The 21,659-nt window shown below is 41.4% G+C and overlaps 1 protein-coding gene across 2 annotated transcripts in view; it reads left to right on the top strand.

Moving 5' to 3' along the window:
• insra (insulin receptor a) overlaps window positions 1-20,122 on the top strand; it is a 48,591-nt gene extending 28,469 nt beyond the window's left edge. For both annotated transcript variants that reach the window (XM_035170785.2, XM_035170784.2), the window contains 18 exons: window positions 2,697-2,836; window positions 3,166-3,310; window positions 3,554-3,768; window positions 5,193-5,319; window positions 6,160-6,410; window positions 9,639-9,806; window positions 11,118-11,316; window positions 11,817-12,103; window positions 12,703-12,842; window positions 13,482-13,641; window positions 13,733-13,832; window positions 13,928-13,995; window positions 14,300-14,529; window positions 14,853-14,963; window positions 15,630-15,789; window positions 16,301-16,430; window positions 16,886-17,020; window positions 17,715-20,122. In XM_035170785.2, coding sequence (XP_035026676.1) covers window positions 2,697-2,836; window positions 3,166-3,310; window positions 3,554-3,768; window positions 5,193-5,319; window positions 6,160-6,410; window positions 9,639-9,806; window positions 11,118-11,316; window positions 11,817-12,103; window positions 12,703-12,842; window positions 13,482-13,641; window positions 13,733-13,832; window positions 13,928-13,995; window positions 14,300-14,529; window positions 14,853-14,963; window positions 15,630-15,789; window positions 16,301-16,430; window positions 16,886-17,020; window positions 17,715-18,072 — 3,124 coding nt within the window. In that variant the 3' untranslated portion in view covers window positions 18,073-20,122. The remainder of the gene's footprint in view (window positions 1-2,696; window positions 2,837-3,165; window positions 3,311-3,553; window positions 3,769-5,192; window positions 5,320-6,159; window positions 6,411-9,638; window positions 9,807-11,117; window positions 11,317-11,816; window positions 12,104-12,702; window positions 12,843-13,481; window positions 13,642-13,732; window positions 13,833-13,927; window positions 13,996-14,299; window positions 14,530-14,852; window positions 14,964-15,629; window positions 15,790-16,300; window positions 16,431-16,885; window positions 17,021-17,714) is intronic.
• Window positions 20,123-21,659: the final 1,537 nt, after the last annotated feature.

Here is a 21,659-nt window from a genome sequence, read left to right as displayed (position 1 = left end):
ATCTCTCGACATCTGTAATTTACAGCTTTTTATGTATGTATCTCCGTATCTGCATTCTAACAGGCTTGCCTCCTTAAAGGAAGGGTGTAGTACATGTTCTGACCTGACAATGACCTTCATCGCCTTGACACCTTCATTGACCGTGACGGGCCTGTTGATTAGTGTGGGTGTGCCTGCAAGCACAGACACTCCAGACAGCCCTAATCATGTCGCTCAGGCAGAGGCTGAAACCACAGCTGGATCTTTCAGGACCCGCTGTCTTGTGTAACAAGGCTGTTTGACTGGCTCACAGTTAAACAGCGGAGGTGTCAGGGAGAATTTGGGGACAGACTGAGTCCCCTGGGGTGCCGGGTCTCGATCCCCTGTGGCTGGCTGCAAATAGATAAGGGCTCTGTCTGGCAAACAAATGCAGCAGTGTAGTTTTGACAGTCTCTCATTCACAATGGTGATGACAAGGACAAGTGGTTGCGCTCTGGTGCGGTGTTTGTATTGTTATGTGTGTATTCAACCTTTATTTATTCACTGAGGGTTTGCAAAGCACATAATCTCCATTTGAGCAACTTTTAACTTACATTCTGTACATTTAGACCTGAGAGGTTTCTAGCTGGACTCTCCGAGCAGATCCAGCTCCACTGGAGCAGATAAAAGCTGAAGTCCCTTGCTCAAGTGCACCTCAGCGAGAAATGAGAAGGAAAGAGAGCTACCGATTTTCTTTTGCTGCCCAGCAGGTACAAGGTTTTGAATCAGAAAAAGAAAACACACGTATCCAGATAGTCTCTGAATTATTATAATAAATCAATTTATTCAGATCTTGAATAAATACATTCTTTATATATGTTCTGTTCTTTTCTATCACAGATCAGCTGATTAATTTGAAGCGAATAACGTGTTTCAAGTAATATAATCACTTTGATTTAAATTCATCACAGAAAGAAATTACAGTCAGACACTTATCAAGCTATATCTTGAAAATATGAAGTATTATAGTATATTTTTACATTCTTGTATCGTGTCCTTTGGTCTATATTGCACAGATTTCTGTAAAGTGGAGGTTGCTCGATGTATTGTGTGATTTAAGAGCTCCACAGTTCGAATCTAGAGCTTCTCTGATGCTGATGTGCAGATGTGTTCACCTCTCGCCAGGGGTATAAAAAAAACATACCTGCTCATCGAAAAACCTAAAGCTGCTACTGTCCTCTACTCGTATCTCTGCCTTTTCCCCATGATGCCCTTTCTGTCCCCCTGGCATCTCCCTCACATTTGTTGGCTTTAAGTTAAGCTGTGGAGATGAAAGTGAACCAGATAATAAAACATGGCCCATAATCCTCTTTTTTTACACATGACAGACACACTTTACTTTTGTGCTTGGCTTTGATACAGGTGGTTTGTTTTGATCTTTTACACGTACAACATGGCTGCAACAATAGCAAACTACTTTCGTTTTACTTTCATTATGTATTTACTAGACAACGTCATAAAAACTGTAGCACATGAGCTGTCGCCCACTTCTTTTATTTGGCATTCACAAAAAAAGAAATGCCTCATGCTTCTGTATTTGCCAATGCCAACTTACTCAACTGTTGCTGAACAAAGACGTCCTCACCTAATAAACCAGCCAAAAGCAAAACAACTTGAACACATGTAGTACTTAGGACGCTGACCCAGAGCAAACAGCCCATCATTGTTTAATCTGTGCCTTAATTCCCTCAAATTGAAACTCACAAAAAAGACGTTTTGTGCAACGTGTGACGTCTCTGAAAGATGTGTGCTCTGGCTGCTGGGTGTTTCTGCGAGGCTGCAGAGATTGTTGTGTACTTTGGATTTCACCTCATCAAAGTTTGCACTTACCGCATTATGAGAGCGGGATTGTACAGACGGCTTTTCAGGAAATGGGTTAATATGGTTGGCATACAAAGGCATGGCCATATACTTGTTATGAGAAGAGACTTGTTATGAAAACATTATGTAAGCCAGGTCGTTCAGCTTGCTTGTCAAGGTCAAAGTTTGGGCTTAGTTCATTTTTAGTTCAAACAAAACAAAAGTTCAAGCTGGCATTCAGGATAGTGTTTAGGTTTAATCGTCATTGTTTTTATTCTGCATGCAGTGCAGAGAAGATTTATTTAAAGCAGCAATATTCAACATTTTCATTACAGGACTACTTGTGTGTGAAAGGTGTAATTCGAGGTTATGTAACACCCAACTCTGCAGTTCCCCTTTAGCTCTGCAGAGCCTTAGAGCATCTTCCAGCTCATTGTTTGACCTTTATGTTCGACAACTTTACTGTTTTGGTTCAGAATCAAAACTATTTTGAGCCTCAAGCAGCAGCTTTCAGTGTAAAGCTGTGAAGACGCACTGTGCACAAACATGAAACAGAGTTGGTTGCATTCAGCTGCAAAAGAGCCATATTTCCAACAGGAGGTGGTGGAGACCAAAACAGAGCTGAAAGAGAACGCCGTTCTGTGTCTGCTAGCAATCATGTTCACCATATCATTTTAAAATCTGATGAAATGTCCCAGCGGTTTCCTGCTGCCCTGTGGTGGCAGAGAGGCAGGTTTATGGTGTTTCAGTGTTGAAGACAGAAAGAAGTTTAAAAATGACTGTAATAAAATTTAAAACATGTCATTTGTGACTTCAGCTTACACAGTTATCTTGTGGACACAGTTTTACTAATACTTGTTTTCCTCTTTGTTATACAGCCTCAACTGTATGCCCTGTGCAGGGCTCTGTCCTAAGGTGTGCATGGGTCTGAAAACTGTGGACTCTGTCACTGCTGCCCAGGCTCTGAAAGGCTGCACTGTTCTCAATGGAAGCCTGGTCATTAACCTGCGTGGAGGAAGTGAGTATCTGTGATTTGTTTGATTCAAACTTCAGTTCAGAACAGATAATGACAAATAGTGCTTCAGGTTACGATAAATCAAACAATTCATTCAACACTTAACATTTAACATGTACCTTAGCAAGTAACACACAAATTACAATAACCAAAGTAAATAAATACAAGTTTTGTGTCAGAACAGGGTCAGTAGGTTGATCATTTTATTCAGCTTTTGCATATAGAGGAATGAAAATACAAAACAAGATTGAGAACACAGTTTGTCAAAGAACAGTTGTCTGTTGCAGATTCAGAAGTCACTTTAAAGGCTTGTGTTTTCTGGTTTTCTGTAGACAACATAGCAGCTGAACTGGAAGCCAGTCTGGGTCAGCTGGAGGAGATCACTGGCTACCTGACAGTGCGACGTTCCTACGCCCTCGTGTCCCTCTCGTTTTTCCGCAAACTGCGTGTTATTCGTGGAGAGGAACAGGAAAGCGGGTGAGACTTCGTCTTCTGAGCCCATCTCATCCTCAACCATTTCAGAGCCTCCTCCTGTAATTATGAGTTAAAAGCGGAAGGACTGACCTTTTCAAAATGTCTCACTGTGGTAGTTGTTTCTGGTTAGAATTTCCCAAAATCATATGTGAGGTTTCATTCGGACGAGGTAGAGGAACACTGCAGCACAATGGACTACGCTTACTGTAAAAACATGTTCATGTAATCTTGTGTGTTCTTTTCTAGGAATTACTCGTTTTATGCACTGGACAATCAGAACCTGCGGCAGCTCTGGGATTGGTCCAAACACAAGCTCACCATCCTGCAGGGGCGCATGTTTTTCCTCTACAACTCCAAACTCTGCATGTCTGAGATCCGCAGTATGGGAGAGGTCACAGGAACCAAAGATCGGCAGAAGAAAATGGACGTCGCCACCAAGACCAATGGAGACCAGGCCTCATGTAAGAACCTCTACTCCAGGGACATGTTAACTGTTGCATGAGTTGCTATGGCCACAGGTCGACCTTAGCACAGCCGCAAACACAGTCATAGTTATTGTCATGATGGTCATTTCCTGTCCTTTTGTGTTTGCTGATGTCTCTCTGCAGACCTTTACTGATATAGTCTAGAACAACCAACAGAGAAAAGGACAGACAACTATTGGACATGGTGATATAGGATTTGTGCTATTTATATCACAACGCACCAATATTAGTTTAAGTTTATTTTCTAAATACAACATCACAAACCATCCCTAGAATAAAGAATATAATTATTTATGGGATAACCCTAATTCATTTTGCTATACAGTGTATATAGTGTCTATAATGTCTATATATAGACACTGCATACCATATGCTGTAGTATATATATATATATATATATATCGTGTCTGCCTTGGGAACGCACACAGCTAAAAGCAGAAACTACTCTTGTTAGTTCTGCCATGGACAGTAAAAACTTGATGGATTTTTGATGGTTCACCGATGCGCTGGGAATTCTCCTGGTGCTCCAACTGTCCAGTCCGACTATGACAGATGGGTCCGTTGTCACTGTGGTTGTGAGAGAGAGAGACGGAGACGGAGTGCAGCAGCAGGGCAAGGAGGGTCTGAGAGAATCGATGCGCCGCGCACAGCTCTGCAGGGACGCAGTTAGCATAACGCTATGTTAGAGGTCTTTTAAATCATTATGAGAAGTTCATGATGAAACTATGGGGAGACAAATGAGACTGTGTCGTACCGCCGAAACACTGGGTCTATTATATTTTGAATCATTAAGATTATAAAGACTAAGGTCAGGACATGAGTAAATTAATCCACTGAAATGCACCAAACCAGGCGAATATTTTAATGAAGGTCCTAACCAAATAATAACAATTCGTTCTTTTTACATTCAGCAAACTGTGTGTGATGCTTCTTATCGTCCGAGTCGAATTAAAAGGCTGTCAAATGTTCAGCATGGGTTGAGGGCGTTTTGAGCATGGAAATTAATTTGTGACCCTGGTGAGGCATGTGTGACACACTAATCATAACATAAAGGTTCCCTCCCCTGTATTTTCTGAGCTCCCAGCGTCATCTCACAGGGAATAAATGGAACTGGCTCATCTCATGGCCTAATTAGGAATTATCAATACTTAGTGATCATATATATAGAGATCGAGATTCAGATCAGTTATATGTGTGAATTAAATCTTTTTTTCATCTTACTTTAGGAATGTGGCTCACAGTTTTATATCTAAAACTAATCCACTAACAGTGTTGGAGTCGCTGGCTGCTCCAGGACACTGGGGTGTTCTCACTCTAATTCACTGAACAGTATTCTCAGTAATGTCTCCTTATCACATTTTCTGCTTGTAGCTTCTAATTGATCCAATGTGTCTCCTCAGGTGAGAACCACCTGTTGAAGTTTACCCTGATCCGAACCATGAGCGATAAAATAATGGTGAAGTGGGAAGCGTTCTGGCCTCCGGACTACAGAGACCTGCTGGGATTCATGGTGCTGTACAAAGAAGCGTAAGTAAATATTTTTTTGTCATCAGGCAGCCACAATCACACTTTGTTCTCTGCTAGGAATAAAAAAAAGCTCTCAGCTGCTCAAGCACTTCAAAGATAAGAATAAGCTGAATAGAAACATGGAGATCAGTTGGACCTGGTGGGTTGTGCTAATGTTAAACTGTGCTTCACTGACTCTTATAAAAACACATGCAGAAAGATCAAGATAAGCACGTCTGTGAACAATGTGTCCTCTATCTGAAATCAGTGTTCAAGCACAACAAGCTTTCGATACTCAGACAGGGCGTGTTCGTAAAATGCACTGTCAATCTGATGTGTTCTATGTTCTCAGTAGACCAGGCAGCAAAATGGAAAAAGAATCAAACTAGCGCTCTGTGCCGATTGAAGAATCGTGACACTGAGCCGACTGAGCAGTAATATGAAAAAAAAGCATTTTGGATTCAACACCACAGATGGAAAAATCATGCATAAAAATGAGGCTGTCTGCTGACTTTTTAAAACACAACCGCCTGCAGTAACATCAGCAAATATTATGAGGTCACCTCTTCATTTCTACAGCCTGTTTTGCAATTAGGCTATGTGGGTTGCAATGAATGCTTTTAGAAAAAAAAGGTCATTTTCATTTATTCAAATTTTTCAACCAGCATCATTTTGGTTCTCTCGGGCCTGAGTGACGTTCACTGAGCTCTTTCCCTCGAACGACTGCTCTGATAAACACGATGATGAATTGACTGAAAAAATCAAACTGAAACTTGATATCCTTTCTCAAGTGCAATTCAATTTGGGCCTACATATAACACACTTTTCGTTTGGATATTGTTTTATTTTTTCCCCTCACAGACCATTCCAGAACGTAACCGAGTTTGATGGGCAGGATGCCTGCGGCTCCAACAGCTGGGTGATTGCTGACGTGGACACTCCACGTCGAGCAGAGGGGGAAAAAGAGCAGTTGGAGCCAGGTCATCTCATCCTGCCGCTGAAGCCCTGGACACAGTACGCCATCATGGTGAAAACTCAACTCTCAGCCTCTGATGAGCACCAGGTTCACGGAGCCAAGAGCGAGATAATCTACATCCGCACCAATGCCACCAGTAAGACTGATTCAGATTTGTGTTGTTCAAATGTCTTGCTCCTCGAATTCTAAAGGTATAAATATCTTTCCAGGCAGTGAAGCCAGCGACACTTTCTCTCGTCTGGAGAACACAAGTTCCTCCAACACTGTAAAGCATATCTGACTCAAAATGCCTCACATTTTCCTTTAGTCTTTAAGTTCCAGTGATATATTCAGAATCATGCACCTCTTATATTTGTGAGCTGGAAACATACTTCAGCAAAGATTCACATACATGTCTATGCAGAGAAGGGTAGAAGCTAAGATTCACAGTGTAGACAACACACATACACACACACACCTCCTAAGACTTTGGCTTCGGGTTAAATACAATATTCCATCACTTTAATTATACTATTGTTTTGTTATGTAAGCTTAGAATTAAAAAAAATCCATATTCCATTGTTGCAGGTCCCACAATAGCATTTTGTTACCAAACAGCAAATGAGCTTAATGGCATTTCACCTGAGGCGGTGTTGCCTTTTCAGTGGCGTAAATCTTCAGGTGTATGGAGCAAAGTCAAAATGCAAGTCACAACATGAAACCGGAGCCGTACAGGATTTCAGTGGGTCCTTAAAAAGAAGTGAATCAAGTTTCCTCCAAAAGGTTCCAGGTCACAGGTAATAAATCAAAAGTGAAATAATAATTCTCTTTCTTCATGCGTTCTCTCGTTGTACAGTACAATCATAAAACAGATAATAGTAATAAACTTTATTTGTACAGCACAACTCATACAGATCAAGGTGCTGAACATATTAAGGCAATACAAAAATCTACGTATATACATGCATATAAAAGAATACATTTCATATATATATAAATCATCCATGGCTTCATAGATTTTGAGCCCCTGAGTCCATCAGGCAGACTGTTCCAGAGTTTGGGGACGCAGTTGTTTAAGGTTGCCTCTCCGTGTCTTTTAGGTTCTGACTTCAGGAACAGCTCATAGGTTTGAGTCAGTGGATCTAAGGGACCAACAGACACAAACCTCTTGACCACGTCGTTCAAAGTTTCAAATGTATTCTGTGACAGACAGGCAGCCAATGTAAACATTTTAGGATCGAAGTGATGTGGGCTCTCTGTCTGGTATTTGTCAGAACAAGACCTGCTGCATTCTGTACAAGCTGTACTTGATTTATGGCTTTTATAGGTATATCAGACAGTAGCGATATTCCTTAGTCACGTTTCTAATGTGGCGAGAGGCCGACCCAGTGTTCAAGTCTGTCCAGCAGAATGTTATGATCCACAGTGTCAAATGCCGCACTGAGATCCAGTAGAACAAGTACAGAGAGCTTTTTCTCATCTGTGTTCATTCTGAGGTCATTCACAACTTTGACCAAAGGCGTCTCTGTGCTGCGCTGGGCCCTGGAACCACACTGGAATTTCTCAAACACAGAGTTGCTGCAGAGGAAGTCATTCAGCTGTCTGCAAACATTTTTTTCTGAAATGTTACTCGAAAAGGCAGTGGTTTGATTAAAGCAGTTTTTAAAAGCTGAAGGAAACGTGCTTGTGAGCAGTGAGATCGATTATTGTTCAAACCTCTTTTGCAAAAAAAGTTAAAACTATCTTAAAAGGTGGTGGGAATGGATGTTACATACATGTGCATTCAAAGTGCAGGTTATGATTGTAATGAGTTCCCATTGGTGGAAAGGCCTGTGCACATACGTTCTGTAATGAATCCTCCTCAGATTGAACCAGAGTTCATTCAATTATTTTTAGGCTCGTCTTGAATCCACATTTCCCGCGGTGTTACTATCATTGACTGGTGGATTGAGCATTGTGTGTGTCAGTCTGGCTGCTGCCAAGACGTCCTTGGCTTAACAGCCATGAGAAAGACAGATGGCACAATTCGCCAGGGGCGCCACTGACCTACAGGGGGCCCCCTAGTGCAAGATGTCTGCATCAGTCCGTCACGCCGTGATCTCAAATCTCTTTCCCAGAACCTAATTGTACCCTGCCACCCACCAAGCGTGTGTCGTGTACAGATTTGTTTGTCATAGGCCTCCTTTCACACAACGTGCATTTCCTTCCTGATAAACAACTTTAAACACAACAACCCTCACTCACATGGAACAGGCTTCCAGCAGAGCCGCGTCGCTCAGTCGGCCGAGGGAGGGCTGTTCTCTAGCCGTCTCCGTGTTCCCGGCCTGTGTCGTCTCTAGCCAGCGTGCTGCGTCGGAAGGGTAAAGCTGTCATTGCATATTAACTGTCTCCGGTGAAACTTAGTCTGACAATGCAGTCGGACCAGTTTGTTGCACCCTCATGAAACAGGCACTACATAATCACAGTGACATCAATGCTCAAGTGTCTGTGGCTCCTTATGGTTCAGTCTGACGTCCCCACGCACCGTTCCCTCCTCGCGTCAGAGTTCAAACCACAACCTCATTTTCTACTTTTCAATCAGCTCTCCACAAACTCATTAAGTAGCACAAATTGTACTTTGTTTTGCAACGTGAAAAGCAAGTAAGCTTTCAGTCACAGTGAAACTGATGTGCAACATTTAAAGATGATGTGTCACATGTCCGTAAACTAGAACCACAACAAGGTGTTTCGCAAGCATTGCCAACAAGTTACAACAGATCTTTAAAACCATGAATATAAATCAAAACGAAACAGATAATCAGTCTAAAACAAGAGTAACAAAAGACAACTCTATACCGTGTAAGCTGTGAATGTGAAATTTTAAATATGGCAGTAACATATAGTAAATGATTTAATATTTTTGCAGCAAAACTGTGAAATCTACAAATCAAAACTACGTAAAACAACTTAAAATATAAAACCACAACTTAACACAGAAAATAACTAAACTAAAACTACCAAAGCCAAACTGATAACCGAGATTTAAATAAAACTGAAATGAAACCCGACACCAGCTGTGGCACAGAGGCGAAAAAGTACCTTCAACAAATATGTAAATTATAACTTGTAACTTGCAAATTAGATTGAAACAGCTTTTCTATTTTTGACAAATTCCAATGATTGTAGACGTCTGCTAACTGTGATACCAAATGTATCAGAATTATTACATTAGAACAACTCACAGTGGATCTACACTATCCTCATGATCATGATTCACATATAATCATCTGAATTGCTTTGCTACACAACTTCCATTCAGGTTTTGGGTCCAAACCTCAAGTTGACAGTTTGAAATAAATGTTTTACTCCATGTACCTGTAAAAATAACTTCTTCCTGTCTCTCTAGAACCCTCCGTCCCGTTGGATGCCATTTCCTCATCCAACTCTTCGTCTCAGATCATCCTCAAGTGGAAACCTCCCAATGACCCCAACGGCAACATCACTCACTACCTGGTCTTCTGCCAGCGTCAACCTGAAGCCAGCGAGCTCTACAAGTTTGACTACTGTCAAAAGGGTAAGCCACTTTGTTTGTGGTTGTCCTGTTGTTGTGTCCACGTCTGTATTACTGTGTCTGAGGCTGTGAGAAAGAAAGAAAGAAAGAAAGAAAGAAAGAAAGAAAGAAAGAAAGAAAGCAAGCAAGCAAGCAAGCAAGCAAGCTTTCCATTATTGGAAGAGCTTTTCTCACTCAGAAGCTTTTCCCTGCTTCGGCTTGCCCCAGTCTGCTCATAGGAAACTGTAATGACTGTGTATGCTGATTGATGGGTAACTAGAGGGGTTATTCGATATTTCAAATATATATCAATAAACATAATTTGCATATCAACACAACAAAAGCTTGCTGCTTTTATGTACAAAAAGAAATGCGTCCGTTTAAAAAGATGTAACAGTTGCAGCCCATGTGTCCTTTACATTGGTATGGTTGATAAGCAATGCATCTATTAGAGGGCAGCTCAAAATAAACGGTTTCTGGCAACAACAAACATGTCGATGGTGGAGGAGGTTGTGATAATGTACCTCTGCAAAAGCAGCTCTTAGTTCCTTTGCACAGTCTATCCTCAAAAAGGTTCTGCCATTGTTGAAAGTTCTAGTGCTGAGAAGGATCCCAGGCTCTTCCACACAGTCATGCACACATCGTATTGAGTGAACACCTGTATCCCATCAATACTCAAAGCCTATGTATCAGTTTCACTATCGGTATTGGGACTGAAGACGATGCATCGTTGCGGTCCTATAATTTAACTACTGTTCCCTAACAACAATCAAAAATATTCTGTACAAGCTCAACAAGAAAATCAGGTGCTGGAATCTTTTTCTTGGGTGCAATTATGTTGCTTAAACTACACAAAACCACATACTCAGACAATCAGGATCCTCCCCGCGCTCTAGACCGTGTTCAGGCAAATTTCAGACATTTATCTAAGTTGAAATATTATTCCCTGCCCCTCAATGTTGGTACGTAACTGAGCCCAAACTTTTGTCTGTTGAACTCCCATAACTCCCACAACATCCAGAGAGATGGGAAGTCTACGGGGAGGTCATGTCACTAGTAATTTATCTCCACTAGAGAGGGTGAGGAGGAGGTGAGGGATGACGAGGACAGACATGGCCCGCAGGCGTGTGTGTGTGTGTGTGTGTGTGTGTGTGTGTGTGTGTGTGTGTGTGTGTGTGTGTGTGTGTGTGTGTGTGTGTGTGTGTGTGTGTGTTTGTGTTTGTGCATAAGACTGTGTTATGTGTCTGTGTTAATTGCAGCTGTCATGCCATTCTTTCTGATTTGATTGTTTTCATTTTTTTCCCCTGGTTGCCATGTCTGACTTCATTTCATCAGGGATGAAGTTGCCATCGCGGGTGCCCACGCAGGTGGACAGTGACGAGGAGCACAAGTGGAACCAGACGGAGGAGCAGGGCCCGGGGACACGATGCTGCGCCTGCCCCAAAACAGACAAGGAGCTCAAGAAAGAGAAAGAGGACTCGGAGTACCGCAAAACCTTTGAGAATTACCTGCATAATGAAGTTTTTGAGATCAAGTAAGACAACTGACAACAGACTTGTCTTTTTAAGAATGAAAATCAAGAAAACCATAGCGATTGTGCTTTGTTATTCATGAACATGATCCTCAAAAGAATATTTGTTAGGGTTTGGAGCTTGAATAAATGACAATGGCTTTTAGATTTTTTTTTTCTTTGCTTTTATGTTGTCAAACTCAATCCAGTTCAACTTTACTTTGAGTTTAACTTCACACACAACAGCTTTAGCCTCCATTGCATCATCTTAGGTTTCGTATCTGAATCACACAAAGTACTTTTCATTAAGAATAATCAAAGTACTGTATAATGTCCAAAGCTATTGGACCAGCCAACTTTATGCCTTTATGTTATTGTGGCTCCAACTACTGCTCACTGCGGTTTCTGCTTTCCAATTAGCTGTTGGTAATTGTCCTCTGTCCCTTAAATGTCTTTATACTTTCTAATGTAATGTCTTTCATGCATTATGTAAAACACTTTGAACATGCTTTGCCTTATCTTAGACGCTCGAGACAGCGGCGCGCTGTGATGGGAATTGCCAACCGCACGCACCTCTTCCTCACCACCGCCCCCAGCCTGCCAGAGGGCACACGCATCCCCAACGGCGAGGACGAGGAAACCTTTGAAAGCACCAAGACGGTGGTCACCGTCCACGCCAAGGAGTCCACTGTCATCTCGAACCTGAGGCACTTCACCAGCTACCAGATTGAGATCCATGCCTGCAACCACCCGAAAGACCCGGCCCGCTGCAGCATGGCGGCGTACGTCAGCGCCCGCACGATGCCCGAAGGTAAAGAAGGTTTGCTCTTGTGAAGTGAATGTAGGACTTACATTCAGCATCAACCTTTGTCCCTTTACTTGCCAGGAGCTGTCTTAAATTCCTGTTTTGCTTCTATCACTTCTTTGTTTCTACTGAAGTTAGCATTTTAACCATCTAGTCCCGGCCCAGCCAACTCGTCCAGTCTGCCGTGGAGAAGAAGTGCCGCTCAGAGAGCTTATTATAACCTCATGTCTTTTAAACACAACGTTTGCTGAAACTTTGGCAAGCGAACTTCACCACCACCTGCTCCTGGCAGCGCAGTAAATTTACAAATAGCACCTTTAATGTCACACCCCAACATCTGGTTCCAACTACATTTACATATAATTATGGAGGAAATTACACTTTTATGGGACTTCTTTTGCTGGTCATGCTAACTCTGTACCTCATAGGTATTTCTTAATTATTTTTTCCTGTAACTAACGGTGAAGAGACAGAGGAAACATGCAACTAGTGTCACAGCCATGAGGCCAACCGGACACCTCTGCAGCTCATCTTCTGTTTACTCCAAACAAACCAGAGTTTGAGTAGAAATATCATTTGTCAAACCATGTGACTGTCGTCCGCAGACAAAGCCGATGACGTTGTGGGTCAGATCAGCTACGAGGTGACAGAAAATTCGGTTCACATCACTTGGCTGGAACCCACAGCTCCTAATGGTATGATCATCCTGTACGAGGTCAACTACAAGAGGCTGGGAGACACTGAGGTGAAGAAACACACTGCGCACACATTTGCACTCTCATCTGTTATATGACTTTATTGCTCTAGTGAATGTAGTGATGTGAGTCGCTGGGTCACCGAGTACATGAGTTCATTGCAGGTTCACCTCTGCACATAAATGAATTCTTACCCAGAAAGCACTCTTCATATTTCCCTTCATTAAACCAGAGGCTCGGCTGTAATGACAGACAATTTCACTGAGAATCAGATTTAATGGATCCATTTTATAATTAGCTGAGCAGTCATGCAGACCAATTAGAGCTATACTTATTACTTGACTTGTGTTTTGAAAGTTGGAGCTTGTGGTCTCAGTAATGTCTTTGTTTGATAACCTTAATGAAGAAGTAATTTACCCATTGCACCTTGTTTTAGTTGCCATAGAGACAGGTCTACAAAACATCCGTCTGATGCTGCAGACGGATGTTTGGTGTGGAAAACAATAAAAAAACAGATGTTTCCTCAGTGGAAACGAACTGTTTGAACACAGCAGAAAAAGAACATCATAAAATGTTATTTAAAACATGAGATTTCAAACTTTTCTTTTTTTATAAAGCAGCTGTTTGTCAAGCGATGTTGTTTCATCTCTGTTGTCCATCGCCTGAGCCTCAGTGTTGCTATTTCACAGGAGTTGCATTACTGCGTGTCGAGGAACATGTACAAAGTGACCCGAGGTTGCAAGCTGAAAGTGATGCATCCTGGGAACTACACGGTTAGGATCCGGGCCACGTCACTGGCCGGGAACGGATCCTGGACCGAGCCCACATATTTCTACGTCCAGGACGCAAGTAAGTCTCCGTCTGTCACAAAGTCAAACACGGGTGGTTCTTGTTCTTCCCCTGAAATGTGTCTCATTGTCTGGGCGGATGTGTTCCACAGGCGACCCTCTCTACATCGTAAAGATCGTCATTGGACCGGTCATCTGTTTCATCCTGTTGCTGTTTGTGACCGTGACAGGATTCGTCTTGTTCAAGAAGAGGTGAGCAAATACATCATCCTGTTAAAAGCTGTTTTCTTATTATTTCCTATTATTCAACATTTTAATGAATACTTTTTCCTCTTTTTTCCTTATAGTCAAACTCAAGGGCCAAGTGGTCCCATCTACGCTTCTTCTAACCCAGAATACCTCAGTGCTAATGATGGTAAGTAACGTTTTCACACATTTTGATCAATAATATAGAAGCTGTGTTCTTTTTAAACTTTTTTTTATTTAGATTTAGTTTTGCTTTTAAGGATTGTTGCTTCTCTCTCAAAAATAAACCTGCACTTTGTTTTCGTGCAAAGTTTCTTATGTCATTCAACATGTAATTCACTTGAAATATCACTCAATTTGGAAAGATGCTGGTAAATGGGAGAAGTCTGATCATATGCATAATCACATTAACCTGCTTTCATGTGCTTGAAAACTCCTGTGCATGTAACATATTTGTGGAAATGTGTTTGCAGTGTACGAGGAGGACGAGTGGGAGGTGGGCAGAGACAAGATCGCCATTTTGAGGGAACTGGGTCAGGGCACATTTGGCATGGTCTACGAGGGCAACGCCAAGGACATCATAAAGGGCGAGTCAGAAACACGCGTAGCCGTGAAGACGGTGAACGAGTCCGCGAGCCTGAGGGAGAGGATCGAGTTCCTGAACGAAGCCTCGGTCATGAAGGCCTTCACTTGCCACCATGTGGTAAGACGAGACGACACCTTTTGCAACAGAAATCTATTTTCCAATAAGAATTGTGATTATTAGTTCTGATTAATGACAGACTGTGTAGAAGTGCTGCAAATGGTGTAGGTGAATGGATCCAACCAGTGTCTGTCAATAATTAGACACAGTTCTGGATCTAGAATAGTATGTACAAAATGTACCATCATGTGCAAACACCACACCTCTCCTGCGTTTAACTGTGCGGAGAGCAGCTGCTTCACCTTGTGGCAGTTCTCATGGTTGCATAACGTGATCATACCTGACTGTATTGAAACAAATTTCCCCTCGTCTTCGTCTCCCAGGTGCGTCTGCTGGGTGTCGTGTCTAAGGGCCAGCCCACACTGGTGGTGATGGAGCTGATGACCCACGGAGACATGAAGAGCTACCTGCGCTCTCTGCGGCCTGATGCTGAAGTAAGCAGATTACAACCCTCACCCCTATATCACAAAGTGAATTTTAAGTTATGCTCATATTAGTTTTAGGTTGGATTGAACTTCTCATTTGCTGAATTCTCCAAAGTACACCTGCAGAAACATTTTATCTATATCTACCAGAGGAAATATTTTTACACTAAAGGAAATAGAATCCAAGCCACTGAACTGTCAGTGGTTTACACATATACATGTTGCACATATATGTTTTACTTTACACATGTTTCTCAACCCAGGATCCTCTGCTGCTCTTGTTGACTGTCAGCATGTACTTTGACACTTTGTGAAAGGGGATTCGAACAGCTGCTTAAAAAAAAGCTGCTGAAAGCTGCTGATTTAAACAACAGCTGAACACTCAGCACAGACTATTTCCACAATTTACTTTAAATATTTTTCTGTATAAGGTGAATGTTAATTTAACTGTCACATTTTTGACACTGTAACTATACAGTTGTCGCTTTAACCAGAATAAGAGCCAGATTGAGCCGTGTCGTGATAAAATATTTTACAATATTATACTAAAGTATTTTTTATGTTGTGGGGTATAAATAAGAATAATTATCTAGACATGTTTTCACAATTAACACGTGTTAGAAATATGTCAGTCAGATAAATGTAATGTTTCTTCTTCTTCTTCTTCACCCTCAGAACAACCCAGGGCGTCCCCCCCCCACTCTGAAGGAGATGATTCAAATGTCCGCTGAGATCGCAGACGGCATGGCTTACCTGAACGCCAAGAAATTTGTCCACAGGGACCTGGCGGCCAGGAACTGCATGGTGGCTACTGACTTCACCATCAAAATAGGAGGTACGTTTCTATTAACCACAACAGACACTGGAGATTTGATTTGTCTAAAGCCATCATGTGTAGAATTTGACACTCTTGGGGCCTGGGACCCCCCCAGTGGTATTTAACAACTCCATCCACGAAGGTGTAATCATTATATAATTTGCCAGTAATTATATACTTATATAATCTGCAGTATTAGGTTTTATATGTGGCTGCTATAATCCATAGATGCGGGTCAACTGTGGCTCAGCAGGTAGAGCAGGTTGTCCCTAATCTCAACAACAACAACGTTCAAGTGAAACTAAATGTGTATTCAGCATCGGGAGTGATTTGCTTAGTAAGACGATAAGAAGATGAACAACAACAACAACAGCAGAAAGACATTTCAAAGTGAGATAAAACACATCGCTGACACAGAAAGCTGCAGGGGAGTGGGTTTTTAATAAGACGAGTTCAAATACAGCACGTCACTTTATCATCAGTTTGACTGTAACTAACCTAATTTATATATTTCATTATTTCTTCCCAGACTTTGGTATGACCAGAGACATCTATGAGACCGACTACTACCGCAAAGGAGGGAAGGGTCTTCTGCCCGTCAGGTGGATGGCACCTGAGTCTCTGAAGGACGGAGTCTTCACTGCAAATTCAGACTGCTGGTCAGTGACACTTCTCATGTTGTGTTGAGGTATAGGTGCTGTAGATAGCATGTGATATATAGTTATGAGTAATAGTTGGTGACAAGTATTGCCTCAGAAAAAGCCTCAAATTTTATGATTTATCGTCATAGGTCGTGGTTTAATGTGTTTTATGTGTTTTTGTGATACGTTGATGAAAACAACAAACTCATCCACCACAGTTGATTCATTTCCTCCCGAGTCCAGACCAGAATAACAAACAGTAAACACATTACAAATGTTAAATGTGAGACCAGCTAACCTGCTTTTCATCCGGCCTTGTTAACCAGCAGCCGCCACCGCTGCTTCTGCCCTCGCTCCACCCGTTCGCTCCGACGAGTGTTTACAGGCAGATCCACTCGGTCAGGTGTCTAATTGGCTTGTCCTGATTCTTCCTGTGTTTCGCTGTTGTTTTCTTTCCTCCGCCTGTTTGCCAGGTCCTTTGGGGTCGTGCTGTGGGAGATCAGCACGCTGGCCGAGCAGCCGTACCAGGGCCTGTCCAACGAGCAGGTCCTCAAGTTTGTCATGGACGGGGGCTACCTGGACCGACCGGACAACTGCGCTGACAGACTGTAAGTACAAGAGCAACGCTGTATATGGACTGGAAAGTAAGAGTTGGAATATCTAAATTATTCCTGACAGCCTGAGTTAAAACTGTTTATTCCCAAAGTCCTAAATCAGAGCTGCACTGGAGTTTCATACAGTGTAGATCACAGCAGCAATCATAAACAATATAATATAAGGAAACTAGAAGTTAGTATCAGGTAAATTACAAACATGTGCTATAAGTGACCACTTTATTAGGTACACCTCTAAAATCCTTTAAAGTAAATGTGTAGATTCATGTTTATCTGTTCTTGAGATCAGAGTTAAAAGTGTTGTTGTACAGGACTGTTTTCTGTTGTGGTAAATAATACACAGTGTTTGTAGGATTGACTCAGCATTAACTAAACTGCCCATTTTCTTCAAAAAGGAAGGAATGTGTCCTGATTGATTGATTGATTGATTGATTGATAATACTTGGTTACGTCTGAAGTTTGTCTTGCGTCACAGCAGCAGCTCCATTTACAACATAAAATACAATTAAGACGAGAAAAACAAAGGATTCATACATTTAACATGATTACATCAAATGAATGTTAATGAAAGTCAACAATCTTTTCATCTGTGATTAAGTTCCATATGAATTTTTCTTGAACAACAAATTAAGATCTGGACCCAAGTATCATTTAACCATGGTCTCCCTCTCCCTGTTTCTTCACCCAGACACAACCTGATGCAGATGTGTTGGCAGTACAACCCCAAGATGCGGCCGGCCTTCCAGGAGATCATCGAAATGCTGCGGGAGGACCTGCATCCTTCCTTCCAGGAGTTTTCCTTCTTCTACAGTGAGGAGAACAAGCCGCCCGAGAGCGAGGACTTTGACCTGGACATGGAAAACATGGAGAGCATCCCGCTGGACCCGTCGTCCTACTCCCAGAGGGAGCAGTGCTCGGACAGGGACGAGGCCTCTTCCATGGGCCTGAGGGGCAGTTACGAGGAGCACCACATCCCCTTCACACACATGAACGGGGGAAAGACCAACGGACGAATACTGGGCCTACCGCGGTCCAGCCCCTCCTAACATACTACACACATCCCGCGCAAACACATCGACGCTATAGATTTAAATATATTTTTTTTGTCTTTTGTTGTCATTTTATATAGATCCCACTTTTATCACACTCTCCTCAGAAGCCGCTCAGTGCAAAACTCAGGACCTTATTTTTCTCCTCAGATGCCACAAACACACACTACAGCAAGTTCTCACACGGACAGCAGAAGACACTTTTTTGTATTTAAGGATGAATCTCCCATGTCTTTCTTGTTAATGATTGTAGTTCATATACTGTATATATATATATAAATATATATATATAAATATATATATAAGTTTGTGCTCGACTGGGCGGATAATGGATTCAACTGTGAAACAAACTCTTGACAAACAAGAAGGCTGCTAAACCCACTGTCCCTCCCCGAGTCCAGACTGTGTCTCCCCCATTCCCCCAGATTCAACACGAGGGTTCAATCCCAGATCGCTAAGTCTTGAAAAAAAGTGCCCTTCTATTTTGTCTGTGGCCTACATCAGTTGTCTTGGAACTGTTTGTGAATCTTTGTACACAAATGGACGACGAACTGAAAAATGAAAAGACTTTTAGGAACTTTTGTGTCGGATGGTCCAAGACGGTCACATCCTCGAACAAACTCTGATCCACTGGAGAAGCTGGTTGAAGTGGCTTACCTCCTCACACTCTGCAGTATTCCAATATGGCTCCCAGGATAAACACAGGACTTTTTGTCGGGTTCTTTTTTTTAATTTATTTACCTGTCTTTACTTTTTTCCTTTTTTTTTTTTTCTCGAGTTTTCACATTTACAGCTGAAGGATATTTAAACCGTTTTCAAAAACATGTTGGCGAACGAGTTCCTCAGATTGACCAATAGCTGCTTCTTTGGTATATTTTAGTGGGTATAGAAGATGAAATATATATATATAAATATATTATTGATGTTTTTGTACATAGCCGATATGTTGTCATTCTTGAGGTATTTCCGGTCATGTTTTTACATGTTAGTCTCTTATGTTTATTTTTTCTAATCCAGAAAAATCATACTAATTAGCTTTATTTTTGTTTTTTCGGACTCATGATCAACCAACAGCACTTGGTCTTTTTTTTGCTATGCGATGCCCAGGAGAAGAAGCGTTTTGGCGTCTTCGGCTTCAGATGTCTGCCCATCATATCAAGATCAAATAAAATAGTGCTGTAAATATTGCAGCAAGGTGCATTCATGAAGAGGCTCTGCCAGCGCGTCTGTGTTTCCATGTGTATTCAGTCGGGGTTCATATGAATTTTTGGACGATGACGTAACTGTTGCTTTTTTTCTCCCTGTGCACCAACACAATGCATTTGAAAAGAAGCCATTCAGATGTGACTGTAAAAGTGTAAACTTTGAGCTTTAATTCAAGGGTTTTAACAAAAATAAAAAATATATTAACTTTTCAGATGCTGGAAAGGAATAGGAAAAAAATACTAGGATTATTTTTATTACATGAGACTGGAAGTAATGAAACGGTCCGTTTGTGGATCTTTCTTTTAGTTTTATCTTCTCTAAAATGTGGTGACTTGACTTCACATGAACAATATTCCATTTCATTCCCTTGAGAAGCTTTTCAGATACTTTCACTTTGTGCTTGCGATCATTATCCATCTGGCCAGAGAAACACCAAATCAACACTTTATTTATTTAGCACCTTTCATGCAGCATGGTGAAGCTCTAAGTGCTCCACAGTTAAATGATGAGCCAAGAATGGGACAAATGAAAGATGCTGACAATGAAATACTGTTCCATTAATATAGGTTTTATAAACTGTGATAACAATAAATATACGATAAATACAGGAAACAAAAGTCAATAAAATGGGGTATAAATGAATTCCGATAATATTAACGGACACTAGTGACCCCTTCTGATAACGACAGTAAATTCTGAACAAACCAGATATGCAATTATTCTAAATATAACAAAACATGAATAAAAACCCAAATAACCCAAAATGCAGCCACATTTTTCTCTCCATTTGTATGTTTCCAATATAAATTGTTAGGTTGAAATTAAAAGCAATCGCATGAAATATTTTGAATGCAAGTTGCAGTTCTTATGGTTTATTTGCAGATTATTTACTCGCTGGATCAGTTCGTGTCAGTTTGACTCACCGCTCTAACCTGAGCTCCCAGAAAAAGGTCTGTGGAGCAATGACGCCACCTACTGGACAGCAATGGAATAGACATTACCCAGTATGTGGTCGCTCTCGTACATAGTGTGTTTTAAATATAATAGAAACCTAAATATAAATGTACACTTGAGATACATGTTCTGAGGTGTATTGTGGGGGCATCCACAGTGTCCCCATCACAAAGTAAAACCTGCATTTAGGATTCACTTGTTCAAGCCATTACTGGTTCTGGTGAATGAGTTAATGTCAGGACAACTATGACACCAGTTCATATCCACACCCAGAGTTTGAAAGTGTTGTGACTTTGACAAGATGTCCTCCACACTGTTCTGGAGCTTTTGACTGTCCCACCCAACCTTCTCCAGCAGGTGGCGTCCCCCGTTATGGAATTAATTTGTACTTTTCTGAGCTTATTTTCCATGATTGCTTCAATGTTGAGATCAAAACTTCAGTCCTTTATTTAAAGAAACTTAAAAAATACAAACAAATACACAAAAGATACAAACAATTTAAATAATGATAAAAAAACAAAAAAGGCCACTGACCTCTACAGTGTCCAGAATAATTTATTCCGGGAGGAGAAGCATCTTTATTTACTGTCTATGATTTATATTCTTTGCTCTTTCACTGCATTTTGCTTCAGATATTTTGTACTTTTTCTAAAATATAACTAGATAAACTACCAACAACGAGGAGGTTATGTTTCCACCCCCGTCTGAGTGTTTGTTGGATGGTTAGGTCGTCATCAAGATTACACAAAAGCTACTGAACGCATTTCCACGAATGCAAAACAACGTGCAGGGAATGGACCTCTATGAGTTTGTGAAGTTTGGTGCAGCCTGGTTGACTTTAAGGAGCCTTGACTAAATACACCTCCAGTCCAGTTGAGTCTTCAAGAAACCTATAAGACATATATCAACATTTATAAACTCATACCAGTGTTGGTGCAGTATTAAGGACAGAATATCACAAATTAAATAAAACACAGGGTCTTATTCAAGCAGCATAAACAAGTCCTGTAAGATTCAGGGTCTTTTTGTCCGTCAATCCTCGGAGAGACTGAATATCTTCAGTTCACTCCTCCATCCGTTGATATGACCAGGGACGGATTTCCTAGGGGGGACAGGGGGGACAGGGGGGGGTCGTCCCCCTGCAAACATAAGCAATGATAGTGCCTACATAACTTTAAATAGTAATACAATATACACTGAATGCATGCTCACTAATTATATATAATTATATTATGTATAGAGTACTTTCGGTGGTCCCCTTTAGTGCTCATGAGAAATGTCTCTCTCTATATAAACAGGTTTCTCTCATTCAAAGGTTTCAGTCGGTGCCTCCTCATGCAGGTGTCTGAACTCCTGTGAGGACAGAGTGTGTTGTTCCTGATGTGCTGAACTGAACCAAGTGATTCCCACAATGCTCGGAGGGA

The sequence above is a fragment of the Hippoglossus stenolepis genome, chromosome 11 (assembly GCF_022539355.2).
Source record: "Hippoglossus stenolepis isolate QCI-W04-F060 chromosome 11, HSTE1.2, whole genome shotgun sequence".
In the NCBI taxonomy this organism is placed as follows: Eukaryota; Metazoa; Chordata; class Actinopteri; order Pleuronectiformes; family Pleuronectidae; genus Hippoglossus; species Hippoglossus stenolepis.
This window is presented reverse-complemented; position numbering and strand designations above follow the sequence as displayed.